This window comes from Staurois parvus, unplaced genomic scaffold, assembly GCF_062004578.1.
Source record: "Staurois parvus isolate SC_StPar_1 unplaced genomic scaffold, SC_StPar_1.0 ptg001257l, whole genome shotgun sequence".
NCBI lineage: Eukaryota > Metazoa > Chordata > Amphibia > Anura > Ranidae > Staurois > Staurois parvus.
In genome coordinates this window covers 168,766-192,642 of record NW_028319053.1, presented here as the reverse complement: position 1 = coordinate 192,642, position 23,877 = coordinate 168,766, and the positions used below count along the sequence as shown (strand labels likewise).

At 45.4% G+C, this 23,877-nt stretch overlaps 1 protein-coding gene across 1 annotated transcript in view; it reads left to right on the top strand.

Annotated features, from left to right (window-relative positions):
* LOC149437761 (epoxide hydrolase 1-like) overlaps window positions 1–23,877 on the top strand; it is a 31,705-nt gene that overhangs the window by 3,806 nt on the left and 4,022 nt on the right. Inside the window, exons 2-8 of the mRNA XM_089660649.1 lie at window positions 1,426–1,630; window positions 9,726–9,906; window positions 11,577–11,804; window positions 11,987–12,116; window positions 17,450–17,664; window positions 20,598–20,706; window positions 20,813–20,938. Coding sequence (XP_089516775.1) covers window positions 1,426–1,630; window positions 9,726–9,906; window positions 11,577–11,804; window positions 11,987–12,116; window positions 17,450–17,664; window positions 20,598–20,706; window positions 20,813–20,938 — 1,194 coding nt within the window. The remainder of the gene's footprint in view (window positions 1–1,425; window positions 1,631–9,725; window positions 9,907–11,576; window positions 11,805–11,986; window positions 12,117–17,449; window positions 17,665–20,597; window positions 20,707–20,812; window positions 20,939–23,877) is intronic.

Sequence of the window (23,877 nt, the reverse complement as noted above, 5' to 3'; positions counted from 1 at the left end):
TTCCTCAGGATCCACGCTTGAGATGAACCACTAGAATCAATAAAAGGTGCAATCATCGAATAAAGTATAACAATTAAGATACATTCATGTAACAAAGCAAAATGTAATAAGGACAAAAAATGGGAGGAAAAAGAAAGAAAGAGGAAAAAAAGGGAAGGAGGAGGGTGGGGGGGTCGTAAGGGAAAAGGGGCCCAAAAATTAAATCCCAAAGCCCACCACCTCCTTCCCCTCCAACTAAAATGCCAGGGCCAAAAGGAAAATCTTAGCATGTAGAGTGATCCAAGTTGGGACTGACCAAAGAGGTCAGGATCAAGCACATACCTCAAAGCATGGGCATATATTGCCATGATACCCGTCTAAACCACATACAGATATATCTTGAAGTTGGACCCTTGTTTCAAAGTTACCTTTTTCATAGGGGAAAGAACTTCCCCCACCAAGGTCCCCCAAGAGATAGTTAATAGTGGACACAGTAAAATTCTGTAAAACACACAAAACATTCATGGCTCTACTAATATGGGCCAGCAAGCATCATGCCCTCATCTACTCAAGATCTCACCTTAGACCGCCAAAAAGGGAAGATCAGGATAGAGTTGTCATCCAATATATGGTATCAAAGAGTAATCTTCTCAGGTTATCACTATTAGGCCAAGTGTGCCACATCCAAATACCAACAACTATTCCAAAAAGTAATCCCCAGGCATCAAAGTAACCTAAAACATCAGGGGAGTGTCTATATCACTAACCCAAAATATGAAAAAGTCACCAAACCATGGGGGGCCAAATCCAAGAAGAAAGGAAAAAACTGTTTAGGGTTACTGGAGGAGTGCGGTTGGCAAGGAAGGATAAGAAAGCCAAAGATATAATGTGTAAATCTTTATTGCACATAGGAAAATCCCAACGTGTTTCAAGGACCCAGCATTCCCCCTTCATCAGGGCTTGTATGCTGACAGTAAATAGGGTGACTACTGGGGAACATATTGTAAAGTAAAGGAATAAAGTGGTGCTTTTTCGGATCACTGGTCAAGCAGGTAGACTGGCAAACCAATATGTTGTCCAGCATTTGCCCTTTTTACTGTCAGCATGTAAGCATTTCATCATTTCACTCTATTTACTGTCAGCACCTAAGCCCTGATGAAGGGGGAAAGTTGAGCCACCTAAATGCATTAGCTTTTTTCTTGTGACCTCGTCTCATATACATGAAAGATTTACTGGACTGACATTATAGGATCTTTGGCACTTTTATCCTTCTTACAGTCATGGAATGTGGAACTCGTTGCTGCTGGTACTCTGCCTTAAGATCCATCAATCCTTTTACATAAAATCTATCCCTATATACTGCTCCCTTCTTTTATAGTGGATAATGCCAACTGGACAGATGTTTATACAAGTTTAGGTAAATGATGCCATTGTGTTCCTTTATAGGTCGGCCTTCAATGAGCACTGGCCGTACAGCGCTCTGGTTCCAGTTGGGGTCGGCGGTGCCGCACTTTGTTGGCTATTATGTGGACGCCAAAGGAAAACTATAGACATGGGGGATGGATGGTGGGGACACGGAGAGAAGCCCACCGAGAAGGAGGACACCAAGATCAATCCATTCCGGGTGGAGGTATCTGAAGATGTTATAAAGGTAAAAATGGAACACCTAACAGATAATGGCATTATTGGGCTTCATAAGACAGAAAGTCAATGCAAAGTATTGGAAATTCAAAATAAATGAACAGAAGTTGATTTCGTTGTTCTGGCTGCTGGAAGAAAGTTCAGATCTGATCAGTAAATTGTGCCTCTACCCCTCCCACAATGATGAGACTTTCTCCAGTAGTTTGTGTCTCTGCCCCTCCCACAATGATGAGACTTTCTCCAGTAGTTTGTGTCTCTGCCCCTCCCACAATGATGAGATTTCCTGCAGTAAGTTGTGTCTCTGCCCCTCCCACAATGATGAGATTTCCTGCAGCAAGTTGTTTCTCTGTCCCTCCCACAATGGGGAGATTTCCTGCAGTAGTTTGTGTCTCTGCCCCTCCCACAATGGGGAGATTTCCCTGCAGTAGTTTGTGTCTCTGCCCCTCCCACAATGGTGAGATTTCCCTGCAGTAGTTTGTGTCTCTGCCCCTTCCACAAGGGGGAGATTTCCCCGCAGTAGTTTGTGTCTCTGCCCCTTCCACAATGGTGAGATTTCCCACAGTAGTTTGTGTCTCTGCCCCTCCCCCAATGGTGAAATTTCCCCCCGTAGTTTGTGTCTATGCCCCTCCCACAATGGGGAGATTTCCCACAGTAGTTTGTGTCTCTGCCCCTCCCACAATGGTGAGATTTCCCGCAGTAGTTTGTGTCTCTGCCCCTCCCACAATGTTGAGATTTCCCGCAGTAGTTTGTGTCTCTGCCCCTCCCACAATGTGGAGATTTCCCGCGGTAGTTTGTGTCTCTGCCCCTCCCACAATGGGGAGATTTCCTGCAGTAGTTTGTGTCTCTGCCCCTCCCACAATGGGGAGATTTCCCCCCGTAGTTTGTGTCTCTGCCCCTCCCACAATGGGGACATTTCCCCCCAGTAGTTTGTGTCTCTGCCCCTCCCACAGTGGGGAGATTTCCCCCCAGTAGTTTGTGTCTCTGCCCCTCACATAATGAATATCCTGTATTTTCTGCATTATTCTCCCATTATAAAAGTGTACCTTATAGTTGCAGTTGCCAATCGTTACATGTTCCCTACCATGGAAGTGGCACTGCTGGGAGAGGGGGACACACCTTTGCTTGGTGTAGTAATGGTAGCAGACGTGGCACACAGGAATCAGCTAAGGACTCCTTTCTCCATCAGTGTGTCAGGTGTGTATTAAACTCAGACTGAACTGTGCTGGGTGTGATCCATCCACACCCCATCCCTGGGCACCTAGAAAAGCCTGTCTTCCTCTGGGGGATGGGCACTGCCTACACAGTCACAAGTGTTAACAATAATTCACTATAATATGTTTATTACACTTTTGAAAAAAAAAAAAGTTTATTGCCTTCATAAAAGTCACATATTTGTGTGCTCTGGTGCCAAACTGGCTTCCCAGACCTGCAGGACTTTGCTGCATGCCCACCCAAACAACAATTTATTTCCCGTTCATTGAGGGACACAGGAAGGTCATATATTACGGGTATATATTGCTGCCTACAGGAAGATTGGAAACTGGAAAAAAACATTTGTAAGCTAGCCAAGGATAACCCCCTCCTCTACCCAGCATGCCTCAGTTTGTTGCTAGTGTACTAGATTGATGGATGTCTTTTCGTCAGCTGTAACTTCTTCCCTGTCAACAATGTTGGGTTTGTCCTTCTCTAAAGGGAAATATGTATTCCTCCACCTCTTGGTGGGTTCAGGTTGCCCAGCTTTTCGATCGGCTTTGGTCGGTGATTCCTTCTGAGTTGAGTCATTCTTCTTGGTTGGAGACCAAATATTTTCCTTGGTGTTGAGCATTAGGATGATTCTCCATATTATTATTATTATACAGTATTTATAAAGCGCCAATAGTTCGCTCAGCGCTGTACATTACAAAGGGGGACAGAACATGTGACAGAACAATACCAATACAATGCAAAACATGAGGGGATCGAGGGCCCTGCTCCTTGGAGCTTACAATCTAGGAGGGAGGGGATGGTGGCACAGGAGGAGATAGCTGTGGGGAATGGAGTGGTAGGAAGAGTGGAGGAGGTCGGCAGGTTAGCAGGGGGTGGGGTAGGCTTCCCTGAAGAGGTGGGTTTTCAGGGTGCGCCTAAAGGAGAGGAGAGTAGGTGATAATCTGATGGGTTGGGGCAGGGAGTTCCAGAGGATGGGTGACACCCTGGAGAAGTCCTGGAGGCGGGCATGGGAGGAGGAGACCAGGGAACTAGAGAGAAGGAGGTCTTGTGAGGAGCGGAGTGTGCGTGTTGGGCTGTACTTGGATATTAGGTCAGTGATGTAGTTCGGGGCAGTATGGTGGACGGCTTTGTACGTCAGTGTTAGGATTTTGAATTTGATCCGTTGCGCAATCGGAAGCCAGTGGAGGGATTGGCAGAGGGGGGTGGAGGACTGAGTGGAGGCCAGTGGAGGGATTGGCAGAGGGGGGTGGTGGAGATGGAGCGGTTGGAAAGGTGGATGAGTCTGGCAGCCGTATTCAGGATGGACTGAAGCGGGGATAGCCAGCGGCGAGGCAGGCCAGTGAGGAGGGAGTTGCAGTAGTCGAGTCGTGATATGATGAGGGAGTGGATGAGCTGTTTAGTGGTTTCTGGGGTTAGGAACGTGCGGATTTTGGCGATGTTGCGGAGGTGGAGTCTGCATGAGTTTGTTAAAGATTGGACTTGGGGCTGGAAGGATAGGTTGGAGTCCAGAATGACACCAAGTACTCTGGCCTGCGTACAACCTCCTGGTTGTCTTGGCAGGTTCCTCTATCAGGCAGAAGGTTCCTCCTCATCTCGTGGTAAAAAAAGATATGTAGATCAGCCCAGGATAACCCCTCCTCTACCTGGCATGCCTCAGTTTGTTGCAAATATCCTAGAATGATGGACATCTTTTCTTCAGCTCTGCTGAGAATAGTTTACTAGGTTTCTTTTTAGCTTTTTTTCTTTGATTTCTTCCTTGTTACCCATGTTGATGTTGTCCTTCTTCAATAGGAAATTCTTATTGCTTCACCTCTCAGTGGTTTCAATTTGCCCAGCCTTTCACTTAGCCTTTGGTTGGTGCTCCCACCCGTTTTGAGTCATTTCCTTGGTGTTGAGCATTAGGTTGATTCTCCTTGTCCTTCTTCTGGACATGTTGGCAGGTTCCCCTATCAGGCAGGGGGTTTGGCATCATGTGGTCTCAGATTTGGACACTACCCCTACAAGCAGCTCTTGGGCTTAGTTGGACTGGCTTTGGATGTCTCGACAGTACATAACTACCTGTGTCTCTCAATGGATGAGTAGGTTTTTGGGCTCACCGTAAAATCCTTTTTGTTGGAGTCCACTGAGGAACACAGGTCCCACCATTCTGTGTTTATAATCATGTAGTCAGGTGCAGTCTATTTTCTACACTGCAGGTGGCGCTCATCCATAGTGGCAATGCAGGTGCAGGAGGAAGTCTGAAGGAGGCCTGCTCCTCTATGATCTCCTGGGTCACAGAGAGGCAGCATCTGACTGGATGTTGGCATCCAATGTGACTTTGGCAGCCATCTTGGATCAGGCAGAGTCTATTTATGACCCTGGCTCCTGGGTTTTCACATTTTTATAGAGTAGGAACAGGTCACCCATCTGTCAGGGACAGTGCCTGCTCCTCTATGATCTCCTTGGTCACAGCGAGGCAGCATCCGACTGGATGTTGGCATCCAATGTGACTTTGGCAGCCATCTTGGATCAGGCAGAGTCTATTTAAGACCCTGACTCCTGGGTTTTCACATTTTTATAGAGTAGGAACAGGTCACCCGTCTGTCAGGGACAGTGCCTGCTCCTCTATGATCTCCTCGGTCAAAGAGAGGCAGCATCCAACTGGATGTTGGCATCCAATGTGACTATGGCAGCCATCTTGGATCAGGCAGAGTCTATGTAAGACCCTGGCTCCTGGCTCTTCACATTTTTATAGAGTAGGAACAGGTCACCGGTCTGTCAGGGACAGTGCCTGCTCCTCTATGATCTCCTCGGTCACAGAGAGGCAGCATCCAACTGGATGTTGGCATCCAATGTGACTATGGCAGCCATCTTGTATCAGGCAGAGTCTATGTAAGACCCTGGCTCCTGGCTCTTTACATTTTTATAGAGTAGGAACAGGTCACTCGTCTGTCAGGGACAGTGCTTGGTGTCAGGGAGAGGTTCCAGTTGAGTAAGAAAAGTGCAGGGACATGCTGTCCTTCCTGGAAGCCTCCGTACTTGGGTACGGACAGGGCAGGCTGCATGCCGCCCCTTGAGACAGACGCTGTCGGCACACCTGAGACCTACTAGTACTACTCATCGCTGTACATCCTGTGAGTGCTCCCAATCAGGTTGTCTTCCCGTTTATGTGCATTACTGAACTTTTACTTCAGTACAGTTCTGTATTTACTGCCACTGCACCACGCTTCACCTGCACACAATCATGCTCTTGGTACTGCTTTGCTACAAGCTGAGGAATGCTGGGCAGAGGAGGGGTTATCTTGGGCTTCCATATTTTTTGTTTGGTGGCGTCCAATCCTCCTGTAGGTGGCAATATAATCTGACAGTATATGACTTCAAAAACCCTATTTTAATATGGACATCTGAACACATGTTAATGTGTAGGCCTGTTGTTCACTCTAAACTGATGACCTGTAAGGACTTTTAAAGCAACCCCTGTGGAAAAATGTAGGCTTGACATGTTTGGTGTGTATTTACTCAGCGCAACCCCATCTGTTATATTTTACAAAACAATTATAGTAGTATATTGCATTTGTGTGCCCAAAAGCTAACGTTGTTGTATATTTTGTTTATTACATTTTGTGCTTGATAAACTGTTGCGTTAATATTGCATGACATAAAAAATTGGAATTACCTCCATTTTATTCTCCAGGGTGTCTGCTTTCAGAATACTGTATATATACAGTGTATGTGGCGCACCGCCATAGGAGCTGCTGGTGAATTTGGTCCTATTTCCCCACTTAGAGCATACACTGCCAGGCACACATATTCCTTACTCTTCTACTGGCTCCAAAGAACAGTCTAGGCTAGGGGTTTCTTTTTGGGTTTTTATTGGGAAAGATGAACTTGGATAGGGAGAAGGAGCATGGGATACCCCAGTAAACTGTAGAACTGAAAAACGTGAGGACTCCTCAACCTTCTGGCTGCACAATACAAAGGGAATGTCCCACAGGATCTCATTGCTGATAGTAACCTGTACTCCTTCCAGAGTTTAAAAGCTACACACAGTCACTACTCTTTAGTTCTAAGGTCACTTACTCACATTGTCATCTGCTGCCTCCTGCCGATATCCACCAGGCTCTTCTCAGTGAGGGGGATGTCATCTCACAACACCATAGGACCACCGTAGGACAGCTGACACCTACCAACTTCCTCCTGACTCTCTCCAGTGAACTTCTCCAGACCAAACTTGATCCCTGGACTCAAGCTTACGAATAGCCCCTCCAGCTAAGCCTAGCTGGGACCTCTGTGTTTTCCTAATGGCTTCTTCTACAAATCTGCACCAGGGGCAGAGCACCCTGCACAGCGGTCCCCTCCAGCAGGACTGGACCCAGGAACTAGGCAGACACCTAGGGCGCACTGCCACCTAGGGGCGCCTAGGCCCAGCACAGGCCTGCACTCTCTCTGTGGTGGATGCCGCCACATCATGAATGATCCTTCAGCTGAATGGAGGGGCAGCAGAGGGGAGGAAGAAAGGATAGCGGAAGATGCCAGGTGTGTGGAGCCAGTGTAGCAGCTGAGCTGCTGCTCCTTCCAGTGTTCCTCTCAGACTCAGTCCCTTACAGCAAGCTGGCTGATGCATACTGATCACTGTGGAGTTCCAGCCCTTCTTTTCCCATTCATTAGCAGAGGTGGAGCTGCACTTGCAGAGGAAGGTGTTGTCTGACCCTGATGTCTCGTGTCTGTGTGAGTGTGGCTCGGCCGGCCGCCCGGCCAACCGTCACACGTGCTGTGTGTCAGTGAGTGATGACATCATCATGATCCCCCAGCCTGCTCTTCTAGTGCCTGCTGGGCCTTCTGATCTGTGTCAGTGTTGGTGGTGGTGTGTTGTGTCGGATCTGTCACTGTGTGGGATCGGTCAGTTCAGGTGTGTGTGGGCCGGGCTGCCTGCTATAACAGAGTTTTATCTCTCCCCATTGCCTGGGGGGTTCCAGCCTGGGATCTGTCAGAGTGTGGATCCATCATCCTCCACTCACTGCAACTGTCACCCTGCCACTGCCAGCCACAGATACAGTCTGTCCGTGACACTGATTTTGTCGTTAATATTGGTGCTGGTGGCATCTTATGGCACTTGTTTTTGCAAATTAAAAGACATTTTGCAGTTTCATGGTTTGTTGATTCATTATTATATACTTTTTTTTTTTTACTATGTTTGGTGGGGGGAGGGGTGAGTAGCTGGTCTTGCCTAGGGTGCAAAATAGTCTAGCACTGCCCCTGGGCCTCAGACTATTTATGAGCCGTCTCACCACCGACTGGGCACACCTTCCCAGGGATTGGCTGGAGTTCCTGCATGTCCTGTTCTCCCCCCACTATGACTCTAGAATCCTCTAGAAGACAGGAGGAAGTAACAGAGCAGCAGCCTGTGAGACACTGGGCAGCCCTAATTAATTAACCCCTGCTCCTCTGATTACATTGGAGCTAACTACATTGACCTAGCAGCCTACACTACTCTAGGAGGGTGCAACATCTATATAATGTTTTGGGGGCTTTAAGTAATCTTCCGGCCTAAAAAGATTTTTTTAAAACTTAAAACATAAAAATGACTGGCAGCAAAATGATTAAATCACTTGTCTCTTTAGCAAACATACTAGGCAAACTATTTACTATAAAATACTGAGAGATGAAACCACTGACAATCAGCATGCGCTCTTGGATACATAAAGCAAGCTTGTGATCATGGATTGTTTGTCTATCAGAGTGGTGCAGAGGATTCAATCATGAGGCAATAATTAATTTACATTCTAGTGTTAGACGGTGCTCTGGTACTGCAGTGTACCACCATCCTCCTAAACTGTAATGCTGGAAAAGTTAGGAGAATTTCAAGGAGGTGAGAAAGATCTACAAAAATAAAAAAATTAAGTACATGTGCAATGCCCTTCAGGTTAGTTAGGTAGTTTTTGTTAGATAGAGGCTGAGTAGCAGCCTGGGGATGAGTGAGCCTGGGGAGTGAGGTAGTGAGGTTACCTCAGGACAAGCTGGGAGGCTCTAACAGATCATGGCTTCTGGAGCCCTCCCACCTTTCCAGAAACCTGAGAGCTTTCTGGTAGAGGGGTGGAGAAGTGGAGGAGGCCCAGATCTGCAAGTTTGAGGGACCTTGGCCAATCCCCTGGCAGGAGGCTTGGCATGGTGACCAGGGCGACCCTCAAATGTGGCAGAGCCTGGGGGGAAGTGTGCAGTGTCAGGTGGAAGATAGATAGAGGAAGGCTGGAGTGCGGAGCCTGGGAGGGGGCCCCAGAGAGGGGAGCCTACCTACAAGCAGGTAACTGGAAAAGAGGATCTCCACCGCCTCAACGTCTCTTGGAGAGGACAACCTGTATAGCAGGGAAGGAGCCAGCCCAGTGTAAGGCTTGAAGGCAATCACCAACCCACTAAGCTAACAGGAGAGGACAGTGTGAGTACTCCTACACCCCTGGGCCAGATAAGGGGAGAGGGTGATCAGGTGCAATACCAAACTAGCTTCTCATCTGGGACTGTTCAATTAGCAGCTCCTGGGCCCCATCACTCAGGGATACCCTCAGGCAGATGGGTGAAGAGAAGGAATCATCTGGGGTCTGAGAGGTACACCTAAGAGCCTTTAGTGCTCTTCAAGCAGGGACTGTTGGTAATCTGAATCTTTGTACATAGTTGCTAAGGAGTTGTCCTCAAGTCCTGCAGTTCCTCGGGCATCCAATATACCCCTAGACCCTATCCAAGTTTAACCCCTCAATAAAATCACAAAACCAAACTCAAGGACTGTTCACTGACTCCAGTGTGCAAAGAGTGGGAAATGTGTGTTGCCTGGCCTTGCAGAGCATAGTGGGACCCAATCAAATCCAGCGGCCCTTACGGGGATAGTGCTACACATGAATGCTGATTTTTGTTTTTTTATCTTATTCCAGGACTTTCATGATCGTCTGGACCGCACTCGCTACTTTTCCCCACTGGAGGACTCCCAGTTCCATTATGGGATGAATAGTGTAACATTGAAGAAGGTGGTCTCATACTGGAGGAACACGTTTGATTGGGGCAAACAGGTGGAGATCATCAACAAATACCCCCACTACACCACCAACATTGAAGGTGTGTTCTTATCACCATTATTAATATAAAAGAACATGTTCTTCTAAAGTTGTGAAGATAAAGAAATGTAGAAAAGTGGCTGAAAATATGACTTCAACCTTTGTGCTTTATAAATGGAAGAGCCATGGGCTCACTAGAAAAGGTTAATACATAAAAGTGAACAAAGAAGGACATATCCTGTATATGTAAGGGGTAGGGTAGTAAGTGGGTGGTACTTCCTCCATGTTTCCCTCCTTATTGGGGGCCAATTTTAAGTCACATGAGAGGTCTACCCTGGGGTGGGTTTCTCTGGGCTACACTGGCCACCTTGACCACAGTCACTTGCCTTATGCATGGGGAGCCTATACTGTGCCATGCTCACCCATGCCACTTTCAGGGACAACTCAACCTTAAGGCAGACCTCCAACTCCAACGAACAATAAATGAGACTCCAATTAACTCTCTCCTTCCTCGTGTCAACGTACACCACTAATGACGAATTTAGGAGGGGCATGCTGAGCCTATGCCCACTCCAACTGTCCAGTACATCTCTGTTACCTTGATCCCAGTAACAGAATGGAATCCTGCCGTGCACCTAGCATTGGCTCCATGCATGCACTCACTTAACTCTCTCTCTTCCGTAACTGTGCCCAACACAACGACAACAACTCCCTCGCTGGAAGTGGCTGTTCCACCGATCACAGATACATGCTTCACGACAGGCTGCTCGCTAGACCTTCGTTACCCTTGCTGTACAACTTGCTGTACTCTTTATTATGTTAACTCTTGTGCTGTTGTCTTCTTCCCAATGTGCTTCTGACCCAGACTGGAAACGATATGTGTTCCGGTTACTTGCATTACACCTCTTTAGTAACTTCAGACCGGGCAAGGAGAAAGTTTTAAAAGTTTTACTGAAAACTCTCAGCATAACAAAATAAAGTGCACAGTCTTTTCCTACTGTCCCTAATGCCTAACTAGGCTGGCGGCTGCCCCAGTGCAGGGGTAAAGTACAGATTGAAAGTATCCAGAAACTGATGTACTTCAGGTCGGACGGCAGGTCCCAGTAATTCCCGTTACATGGCGGTAGGCTTCCAGTACCAGGCGATCTTATCAATATCTGGACTTGGCATGAAACAGCACAGCAGACTGCAGGACGGGCTCTGGTGATGGCATCATCAGTGCAGCACAGCAAGCAAGGTCAGGGATCCAGACCCCTGTCCCTTTTTTACTGCCACAGGATTAGTGGGTTGGACCCAAGAAACCCGCCAAGAAAAACCCGGGAACAGAGTTAGCTCTAACCCTCCTGTCCGGCACAGCACCTAACTAAACTGCAATGGGTTACCTGCCTACATATACAGCAATAAATAAATGTAGATATAGGTTTCCTGACTGGTAAAAGAAAACAATAGACTCTAATGATATAAAACACCCACAATGCTCCTGGTAGCCACATGATCATGTCATCCTTGCTTAGGCTGTACATGACATGATGGAGGTCAGAATGGCATTTTTAACTTATAGCAAAAAAGTCATTTTTAATTTTTTTACTGTATACAGACGATAAAGAATAAAGTGTACAGATTGGACAAGTCTACACTAAGGGATGCTGGTGACCTCATGCTCCACCATTTGCATCAGTACTATTTTCTGATTGCACCTCTGTTTCATGTAATTTTATGTGCCCTTTGCAGGTCTGAACATTCACTTCATCCATGTCAAGCCTCCAAACCTCCCCGCTGGACAGAAAGCCATCCCTCTGCTGATGGTTCATGGCTGGCCGGGTTCATTCTATGAATTCTATCGGATTATTCCGCTTCTGACCGAGCCAGGAAAGCACGGCCTGGATCCCAGCTTCACCTTTGAGGTCATCTGTCCCTCTATTCCTGGATATGGCTTTTCAGAGGCACCACATAAGAAGGGTGAGTTCCCTCTCTCGGTAAAGATGAGGTCTGTGTTATCAGGAATCGTAGATTGAAGCAGATCCAGGTCCAGATATCAAATCCATACAGCCGTCTAAAGCTTGTTTCTAAATAAAATGTTGGAGGGTGATTGGGGGAATTGCAGGAAAGCACATCTGTATACCTCATATTTCTCTGCACAGGCTTTAACGGCATTTCTGCGGCACGTATCTTCTACAAGTTGATGCTGAGACTGGGATTTAGTCAGTTCTATCTGCAAGGAGGAGACTGGGGAAGCCTCATCACCACCATCATGTCCCAGATGAAACCAGAGTAAGTGCACTGGTTATAGTTCTAGAACTTGCTAAGTATAAAGCTCTCTGTCACATGGGCTCTTACCTGAAGATCATATGATCTATAGTTCTTCACAGGGGCGGACTGACAACTCATGGGGCCCCCGGGCAGTAGGGGATAATGGGGCCCCTGTGTCCTTGGTCAAACTCAAAAAAACCTATGAAAAAGGTACCAGGGGCATTTCATGGGGCCCCCTACTGCCCCCGGGCACTCAGGCAGTGCCCGAGTTTCCAAATGGTCAGTCCGCCCCTGGTTCTTCATCATCGAAGTTTAGTTATATCTCTAGAATGTTTGAACGATATACCCGTCCTTCATCTAGGTTTTTTAAATCTGGAGATGATATGTACTATAATTCTTCATCATCAGTGCCTGGTTTTTGGATCTAGAACTTGTAAATAAAAAGCTCTCCTTCACATGGGCTCTTCTATAAATCAGGAGACCAAATGTTCTATAGTTCTTTATCATTAGAGCCTGATTTTGTGATCTAGAACTTGTAAATAAAATGCTCTCCTTCACGTGGGCTCTTCTATAAATCAGGAGACCAATAGTTCTACAGTTCTTTATCATTAGAGCCTGATTTTGTGATCTAGAACTTGTAAATAAAAAGCTTTCCTTCACATGGGCTCTTCTATAAATCAGGAGACCAAATGTTCTATAGTTCTTCTTCATCAGAGCCTAGTTATAGTTCCAGAACGTTAGATATAAAGCACTCCTTCATCTAGATTCTTATAAAAATCTGGAGATTATGGGGGAGATTTATTCAAAATGGTACACTCAGTATCTGGTGCAGCTGTGCATGGTAGCCAATCAGCTTCTAACTTCAGCTTGTTGAATAAAGCTTTGGCTATAAAGCATAGAAGCTGATTGGCTGCCACGCACAGCTGCACCAGATTCTGAGTGCTCCAGTTTTAGTTAATCTCCCCTTATATGTTATTTAGCTCATCATCATCATCAGAGACTGGTTGTGGAACTTGGAAATTAAAAGGCATCCTTTAGATTCTGAAATTAATCTGGAGACCATATGTTCTCTAGTTTTCTCAATATCAGAGTCTAGTTATAGCTCTACAACTTGTGAGATGTAAAGCTCTCCTTCATCTAGGTTCTTATATAAATCCTGAGAGATCATATGTTCTATAGTTTTTCATCTTCAAAACCTAGTTATACTTCCAGAACTTGTTAGAGATTAGGCTCTCCTTCTTCGTTCTTATATAAATCTGTAGATTATGGGGTGGATTTACTAAAGGCAAATAGACTGTGCACTTTGCAAAGTGCAGTTGCTCCAGAGCTTAGTAAATGAGCATGTGGGGAGCAGAGAACACACAGAGTCCGCTTGCAATAAACCTGAAATTTGTATTAAGCAGAATGCCAAGGATGCAAACAACCTAGCGGGAGGGCGCTGCTTAGAGACATAACTCAGTTCAGTGCAGTTCAAGATGTGGCAGAGGAGAGATGCCGACAGCATCTCTCTCAGAAGTGGAAATACAACCTGACCGGTCCAGTCCTAAGCGGGAAGATTTCTTTTCAGGTTAATGAGTCCCTAGCCTGTTTCTTCTCGCCTGGAACCTTTCCCTGCCGCTGAGTGCTTTCCCTACCAAGTAGAGTCTCTCTCCCTACACTAGCTATTTGCAAAAAACACACCAAAACCCAGGGGCAAGGACTTTATATAGACCCTACTGACACAACATGGCCACAGAGGGTCACATGGCTGCAGTGTAGCCAACCGGAATGCTGCTCCATTGACCCAGGAACCCATAGAGAAGCTATGTTCCCCTTGATTTCCTCTCCGCTAAGCGTGAAGGCTTCTTTTCAGGTTAGGGAGTCCCTAGCCTGTTTCTTCTCACCTGGAACCTTTCCCTACCGCTTAGTGCAAGCGGAGTCTCTCTCCGTAAACTAGCCATTTGCAAAAAGCACGCCAAAACCCATGGGCAGGGACTTTATATAGACCCTACTGACCCAACATGGCCACAGAAGGTCACATGGCTGCAGTGTAGCCAACTGGAATGCTGCTCCATTGACCCAGGAACCTATAGAGAAGCTATGTTCCCCTTGCTTTCCTCTCCGCTAAGCGGGAAGGCTTCTTTTCAGGTTAGTGAGACCCTACCCTGTTTCTTCTCACCTGGAACCTTTCCCCACCGCTTAGTGCTTTCCCTAACAAGCGGAGTATCTCTCCCTACACTAGCCATTTGCAAAAAGCACGCCAAAACCCATGGGCAGGGACTTTATATAGACCCTACTGACCCAACATGGCCACAGAGGGTCACATGGCTGCCAACCGGAATGCTGCTCCATTGACCCAGCTACCCATAGAAAAGCTATGTTTCAGTTGACTTCCTCTCCAGCTCCACTCAGATTGAGCACCATCTACAGTGGAGAACGTGAACTGCACCTGCCTACACGCAGAAGCTCTGTTGACTGCCATCATCCAATCACGTGCAAGCAAAAATGCTGTTTTTTTATTTTCCTTGCATTTGATTGGGTATTCTTTGCAAAGTGAAGCTTTACCTCTTTTACTAAGCTCTGGAGCAACTGTACTTGCAAAGTGCACAGCCTATTTGCCTTTAGTAAATCAAGTCCTATATGTTTTATAGTTCTTTATAATCAGAGCCTGGTTATAGTTTTAGAAATTGTGAGATAAATAGCACATTTTCATCTGAGTCTCGGGATACGTGATCTGGATCAAAGGAGCCTAAATACAGACTTGGAGAAGCATCAGTCCTAAATTACAAGGGGTCTAGTGCAAATATTTTATTATGGTGTACCCTGACCTCCCTCTTTATGTTACAAGAGTGGAAAGTTATCAAAGGTATGATTGTGCCCTGGTATAGAAGGGCAATGTTTCTAGAGTGAAATTAGTGTTGCAAATGTCCTGCCACTAATCTGATGTAATTATAGGAGGGAACAGTGGTGTCCCTAAGAGGGTGTGGGCCGCAGCGGGTGACACCATCACAGGGGGTGCAGGAGCAGGATGCCGGCACAGTGACAGCTGCCCTGCCCCGGTGTAGCGGTAAAATGAGTATCCCCTGAAGCAACTGCGCATGTGCTGGTTTCAGACTGAAAAAGCCGATCACCGGCTCTGTGCTAAAGTCGGAGATTGGCTTCTTCGGCCTGAAACCGGCACATGCGCAGTTGCTTCAAGAGATACTCATTTTACTGCTGCACCGGCACCACTCCTTCCTCTCTGGAGGGGTGACACCACGTGTTACCGCACCGGTTGACACCAACCATAAGGACCGCCTCTGGGAAGCAAAGCCTTGGAATCTTTGTCTTGAGTGATAATCTCAACCAATGAGCCTGTTCATGGTGGCGACCAATGGCTGTGGACTGAAGACAGTTTACCAAAGTTATACAGTGGGGCAAAAAAGTATTTAGTCAGCCACCAATTGTGCAAGTTCTCCCACTTAAAAAGATGAGAGAGGCCTGTAATTGGCATCATAGGTAGACCTCAACTATGAGAGACAAAATGAGAAAAAAAATCCAGACAATCACATTGGCTGATTTGGAAAGAATTTATTTGCAAATTATGGTGGAAAATAAGTATTTGGCCACCTACAAACAAGCAAGATTTCTGTCTCTCACAGACCTGTACCTTCTTCTTTAAGAGGCTCCTCTGTCCTGCACTCATTACCTGTATCAATGGCACCTGTTTGAACTTGTTATCAGTATAAAAGACACCTGTCCACAACCTCAAACAGTCACACTCCAAACTCCACTATGGTGAAGACCAAAGAGCTGTCGAAGGACACCAGAAACAAAATTGTAGACCTGCAGCCGGCTGGGAAGACTGAATCTGCAATAGGCAAGCAGCTTGGTGTGAACAAATCAACTGTGGAAGACATACAAGACCACTGATAATCTCCCTTGATCTGGGGCTCCACACAAGATCTCACCCCGTGGGGTCAAAATGATCACAAGAACGGTGAGCAAAAATCCCAGCACCACACGGGGGGACCTAGTGAATGACCTGCAGAGAGCTGGGACCAACGTAACAAAGGCTACCATCAGTAACACACTACGCCGCCAGGGACTCAGATCCTGCAGTGCCAGACGTGTCCCCCTGCTTAAGCCAGTACTTGTCCGGGGCCCGTCTGAAGTTTGCTAGAGAGCATTTGGATGATCCAGAAGAGGATTGGGAGAATGTCATATGGTCAGATGAAACCAAAATAGAACTGTTTGGTAGAAACACAGCTCGTCGTGTTTGGAGGAGAGAGAATGCTGAGTTGCATCCAAAGAACACCATACCTACTGTGAAGCATGGGGGTGGCAACATCATGCTTTGGGGCTGTTTCTCCGCAAAGGGACCAGGATGACTGATCCATGTACAGGACAGAATGAATGGGGCCATGTATCGTGAGATTTTGAGTGCAAACCTCCTTCCATCAGCAAGGGCATTGAAGATGAAACGTGGCTGGGTCTTCCAACATGACAATGATCCCAAACATACCACCCGGGCAACGAAGGAATGGCTTCATGAGAAGCATTTCAAGGTCCTGGAGTGGCCTAGCCAGTCTCCAGATCTCAACCCCATAGAAAACCTTTGGAGGGAGTTTAAAGTCTGTGTTGCCCAGTGACAGCCCCAACACATCACTGCTCTAGAGGAGATCTGCATGGAGGATGGGCCAACATACCAGCAACAGTGTGTGCCAACCTTGTGAAGACTTACAGGAATTGTTTGACCTCTGTCATTGCTAACAAAGGATATATAACAAAGTATTGACATGAACTTTTGATATTGACCAAATACTTATTTTCCACCATAATTTGCAAATAAATTCTTTCCAAATCAGCCAATGTGATTGTCTGGATTTTTTTCTCATTTTGTCTCTCATAGTTGAGGTCTACCTATGATGCCAATTACAGGCCTCTCTCATCTTTTTAAGTGGGAGAACTTGCACAATTTGTGGCTGACTAAATACTTTTTTGCCCCACTGTAGATACGCATGATGAAAGGTGGGTGTTTGCAAAGGCCATGGAAAGACATGTAATCAGGATGAATGCTGATCCATATGGTGAGTCAACCTTACCAGGGTCAGTGTCTCCATTCTAATAGAAGCACAGGTGCCATTGCAACACATTGGTGCCATGGTACAGAGACAGAAGGACTGGAGGAGGCAAATAAAGGGTTTCTTCTCCATTTCCTTATAAATACAGCAAAAGCAGCCACGCCCCCCATGGATTTTGTTCAGTTGATGGACAGACAAACTGTTCTCTGTTAAAAAAAAATTCCCAACATCTAGGTCAAGCACTGTAAAATCTTCAGTGAATTTTTAGTGTAAGAGTATGAACTGTTTGAAGCATTTTTCTTTTTCTTGCAGATCAATCAAAGGACTCCATCTGAATGTGGTGTTCATCAGTAAAGGCGGGTTTGGAATGCTCATTTCATTGCTTCTTGGGCGCTATCTGCCATGGTTAGTGGGCATGACAAGGGAAGATGTCAAGCGCCTCTACCCGTACTTTGAGAAGAATGTGTACGCCATCCTACGGGAGTCGGGATACCTCCACATTCAGGCAACCAAACCTGATACTGTAGGTAAAGACCTCTCTATTTTAACGTATAAGTCTAAACTAAAAAAAATAAGCAATAACCAATGTGATCCATAACAGGCCGATCACCGCCTCAAATTGCAAGCAATTTATTCCTCAGTTAGCTGTTCCTTTTAGACAGCTGCTTTTTCTATAGATAAGAAGAAACAATCTCTGATCAACTGTGATCAACTTGCTTTGTAAAATTATGGCTATATCTGTGCATTACACCAGTGGTTCTGGATGTACTAATGGCTACAAGGGGCAAAAAGAAATGATTTGCATGACCCCACCTACTTCCTATTTGCAGAAACTGAGCTCCTTTTTTTGGGTTCTGTGCTGAAAGTGAAGATGTGGAAATGCCTTCTGTTACTAGAAGACAATGCTTTATATCACAGTACTTTAGAGGTGGGATTTTTAGTAACCATTGTACTGTTCCCAAGATGCTGTTTTCATACCTTTTTTCACACCTATTGTCTAAAACACCTCAAGTGTAACAACAAACTCTACCCAACCAAAAGAACTCTGTGGGCTTTCCATGCCATTTGGGTGACAAAAGCTTGTCTAACAGCCCTCCAAAGGGCCACAAGGAATCATCAAACTAGTTACCTGTTGACTTCAATGCAATTAAAATAGGAAAAATTCAGTTAAATTTGTACTATGGAAACTCAGGTTGAATTAGAATTTCACCCGAATCCAAATCTCAGACTACTTCTCACTGGGCCATTGACTCATACATTGTCGTATCCTCACAAATGGTGCCTGAAAATAGTGAACTTAGTGTGTCTGTTGTTGTAGGTTTCATATGCAAATTCACGCAAGTTCAGTCACACTACTCTTGGTTACTATGATGGATCATAAAGACCTTCACACTACTCGTGGTTAACATGATGGATCATACAGGTCCTCACACTACTCCTAAACGACATGATGAGTCATACAGGTCCTCGCACTACTCCTATTAGAAATGATGGGTCATACAGGTCTGCATACTACTCCTGGTTACCATGATGGATCATACAGGTCCTCACACTACTCCTGGTTGACTTGATCGGTCATACAGGCCCTCACACTATTCATAGTTGATGTTATGGCCTCTTAAGGTTCTCACACTGCCCCTGGTTGACATGGTGGGTCATACAGGTCCTCACACTTATCCTGGTTGATATGATGGGCTCATAAGGTTCTCACACTACTGCTGATTGACATGATAGGTCATACAGGTCCTCACACTACTCCTGGTTAACATGATGGATCATACAGGTCTTCACACTACTCTAGAATGACATATTGGGTCATACAGATCTTTGCACTACTCCTAGTTAACATGATGGGTCATACAGGTTTGCACACTACTCCTGGTTAACACGATGAGTCATACAGGTTCTCACACTGCTCCTGGTTGACATGATGGGTCATACAGGCCCTCACACTATTCATGGTTAATGTTATGGCCTCTTAAGGTTCTCACACTGCCCCTGATTGACATGGGGGGTTATACAGGCCTCACACTACTCTGGGTTGACACGATGGGCTCATAAGGTTCTCACACTACTTCTGATTGATATGGTAGGTCATACAGGTCCTCACACTACTCCAGGTTAGCATGATGGATCATGCAGGTTTTTACACTACTCCTGCTTAACATGATGGATCATACAGGTCCTCAGACTACTCCTGAATTACATAATGGGTCATACAGGTCTGCACACTACTCCTGGTTACCATGATGGTTCTTACAGGCCCTCACTCTATTTATGGTTGATGTGATGGCCTCTTAAGGCTCTCACACTGCCTATGGTTGACATGGTGGGTTATACAGGCCTCACACTACCCTGGGTTGACATAGTGGGGGATATTTACTAAAACTGGTTCACTCAGTATCTGGTACAGCTCTGCATGGTAGCCAATCAACTTTTAACCTCAGCATGTTCAGTTAAGCTTTGGCATTTAAACCTTGAAGTTGATTGGTTTAGTAAATGAACCCCAAAGGGTCATGCAGGTACTTACACTACACTGACTGATATGCAGGATCATGCAGGTCCTCACACTACTCCTGGTTGACATGATGGGCCATTAAGGTCCTTACACTACTCCTGGTTGAGATGAAGGGGTTGATTTGCTAAAACTGGAGAGTGCAAAATTTGGTACAGCTGAGTATAGTGGCCAATCAGCTTCACATTGTTCAACTAAGCTTTGACAAAAAAAAATGGAAGCTGATTGGTTTCTATGCAGAGCTACACCAGACTTTGCACTCTCCAGTTTAGTAGGTCAACCCTGTAATGGAACCGAACCCCGACTGCGCTTGGATACTTCCGTTATAATACCGCTTCCCCGTACAAACACCGACAACAGACACCACAGCTGACCATGCAAGACTAGACGACACCAGGCTTGAAGTAAAACAAGGAAACAGACTACTATTTTAACACAGATACAAGATATATACATTCAAGGGAACAACCCCCCCTCCCTGCATAGTGACACAGGGCGGGGCAACCTACATTTAGTAACAAGAGACACACTAGCAGACAGTCCCATCAGGAGGGAGGGCTGCTGGAAACACCCCCCACCAAGCCAATACACAAACACATACATCCCATAATAGTTTGCTCCCAAGCAAGACACACAATAGAACAATGGGATGCAACCACATGGCATTAAACAGTCAATAATCCCCACCCCAATATTAGGACAGATCACCCTGTACCCCTAACAGGCACAGGGTGACTTACACATAGGAGGGATATGGGGAGCTGAGACAGGGGTCTCCCCACCTCTCCAAAGTGAGCTATGTTCCATGGGCCCCCCACCCAAAGTGACTCCCATCACAAACCCGATGTGTCATACAGTTTTAATTACACTATTATGTTTGACATGATGGTTCATACAGATCCTCACATTCGTCCAATGTTCTGTATATGTTCTTCCTCTCTCCAGGCTCTGCTTTGAATGACTCACCTGCTGGACTGGCTGCCTATATCCTGGAAAAGTTCTCCACCTGGACCAATCCAGACTACCGAGAACTAGATGATGGCGGGTTGGACAGGTCAGAAGCATCACATAAGTTTAAATTATCTATGGAGCAAAATAAAAAAAAAATTAAAATAAAAATAATCTTTAGGATAAATAATGTATAAATGTTTGTTTTATAGGAAATACTCTTTGGATGACCTTCTCACCAATGTGATGATATATTGGGTCTCAGGCTCCATCACGTCTTCCATGAGGTTTTACAAAGAAAACTTCACCCGTGACTTCCAGACGAATCCATCCGCAAGGTAATGTAATTAATAGGTCACCCGGTAGCCAGGTAAATAGACAATCGACCTACAGTTGTGACCAAAATTATTCAACCCCCAATGCTGTAAAGGGGTTTAGGGACTATAGTGTACATTTGGAATTGTATTCAGAATCAAATCCTACAAGGACGTTGTAACTACCCAAATGCAACTAAAATGACATCAATTGTTTATGTAATACAGTAGTAAATGGTTCTTATGTGGTTTCTTCATTGCCACAATTATTCAACCCCTTAAAGACTACCACTCTGAAGAACAGAGGTTCATACAGGTGCTTTCCATCAGGTATTGAAAACACCTGTGGATGTCACCGAGCAGCAATCAAGCATAATAAGCACCAATTAGGCAGCTTTAAAATGACTGTGATACTCAGCTCCTTCTAGACATTTACTGGTGTGGTTACAAACATGGTGAAGGCAAGAGAATGGTCCAGGAAGACAAGAGAAGAGGTGATTTCTCTTCACAGGAAGGGCAATGGCTATAAGAAGATTGCAAAGATGTTAAACATACCAAGAGACACCTTAGGAAGCATCATTCGCAAATTCAAGGCAAAGGGCACTGTTGAAACGCTACCTGGTCGTGGCAGAAAGAAGATGCTGACTTCGACTGCTGTGCGCTACCTGAAGCGTAGAGTGGAGAGAAGTCCCCGTGTGACTGCTGAGGAACTGAGAAAAGATTTGTCAGATGTGGGTACAGAAGTTTCAGCCCAGACAATAAGACGCACACTGCGTAATGAAGGCCTCCGTGCCAGAACTCCCAGGCGTACCCCCTTGCTGTCTCCAAAGAATAAGAAGAGTCGACTGCAGTATGCCAAAAGCCATGTGGACAAACCACAAAAGTTGTGGGATAGTGTTCTGTGGACTGATGAAACAAAATTAGAACTGTTTGGGCCCATGGATCAACGCTATGTTTGGAGGAGGAAGAACAAGGCCTATGATGAAAAGAACACCTTGCCTACTGTGAAGCATGGTGGAGGGTCAATCATGCTTTGGGGCTGTTTTGCTTCTGCAGGTACAGGGAAGCTTCAGCGTGTGCAAGGTACCATGAATTCTCTTCAGTACCAGGAGATATTGGATGGAAACGTGATGCAGTCCGTCACACACCTGAGGCTTGGGAGACGTTGGACCTTTCAACAGGACAATGATCCCAAGCATACCTCCAAGTCCACTAGAGCATGGTTGCAGAGGAAAGGCTGGAACATTTTGGAGTGGCCATCGCAGTCACCAGACTTAAATCCGATTGAGAACCTCTGGTGGGACTTAAAGAAAGCAGTTGCAGTGCGCAAGCCTAAGAATGTGACTGAACTGGAGGCCTTTGCCCATGAAGAATGGGCGAAGATACCCGTAGATCGCTGCAAGACACTTGTGTCAAGCTATGCTTCACGTTTAAAAGCTGTTATAACTGTAAAAGGATGCTGTACTAAGTACTAAGATTGAATGTCACTTGGGGGTTGAATAAAACTGATAATGCTGTGAGCACAGAAAAGACATTTGTGGTTATTTCATTATAACTGTTATGTTATATTTGTCTGACCTACAAGTGCCTCTTTAATGTAAATGTAAGCAAGATGACTGAATGATCAAAAGCAATGTCAAACTGGCCAAAACACTCAATTTCAGTGGGGGTTGAATAATTTTGGTCACAACTGTAAGTGTATAAGCAATGCGCACTCACCAGAAAGCGCATGTAAATGCGCATTAGTAATGATTTGATGTCATCTAATAGTCATCATGGTATGATAGCAGGAATCCTAAGCCTTTCATCTATGGGTGGATGGATGGATTCGTCAATATCAGGATCTTCCAGAGTTCCCTTTTATGGGATAGGTGTGTGCAGTCCTCTGTGTCTAGTGGAGGCTCCCTCTCTGGATGTTAGGATCGCTGTGAATTAAAAAACTCCTCGGGGGAGTCTTTGTAGGGATTCTCTGCATGCTTTCCGGACGTTCTCCTTCTCCCCGATGATCAGTCGTCACACATAGAGTACAGACTGTCTCCAGACAGGGGAAGGCGGAGAGAAGTTTGTGGATGGATGGATGAATGGAGCGGGGACTTCCTCTGTCCTGGGAGAGGCCGGGAGAGGTACAGCCAGAGATCTCCGCTCCTCCTTACCCACCTAGGCTAGAAACAGAGTATCTTTCCTGCCATTTGTAAACTCTATAACTTTCACGTAAACCAATTAATTTACACGTATTGGGTTTTTTTTTTTAGCAAAGACATGTCGCAGAATACATTTTGGCAGAAATTTATGACTAAATTTGATTTTTAAATTTTTTTTTACTGGACATGTTTTATAGCAAAAAGTCCAAAATATTGTTTTTTTTCCTCGAAATTGTCAGCCTTCTTTTTTATAGCGCAAAAAATAAAAACCGCACAGGCAATCAAATACCACCAAAAGAAAGCTCAATTTGTGGGGAAAAAAAGGATGTAAATTTCATTTATGTACCGTATTGCATGACCGCGCAATTGTCCATTAAACTAGCGCAGCGCTGTATAGCAAAAAAAAATGGCGTAAATTGCAGTATTTATACCATAGTTTGTAGACGCTATAACTTCCACACAAAGCAATCAATATACACTTATTGGGATTTTTTTACCAAAAACATGGAGCAGAATACATTTTGGCCTAAATTTATAACCAACTTTGAGTTTACTATATATTTTTTATAGCTGAAAGTAAAAAATATAGTTTTTCTTCCAAATTTTTGGTCTTTTTTTGTTTATAGCGTGAAAAATAAAAAGCGCACAGGTGATCAAATACCACCGAAAGAAAGCTCTATTTGTGTAAAAAAAGGACGTAAATTTCGTTTGGGCGTAGCATTGCATGACCGCGCAATTATCAGTTGAATTAGTGCAGCGCCGAGTAGCAAAAAGAGGTCTGGTCATTAACCACTTCCAGACCGGACACTTTTACCCCCTTCC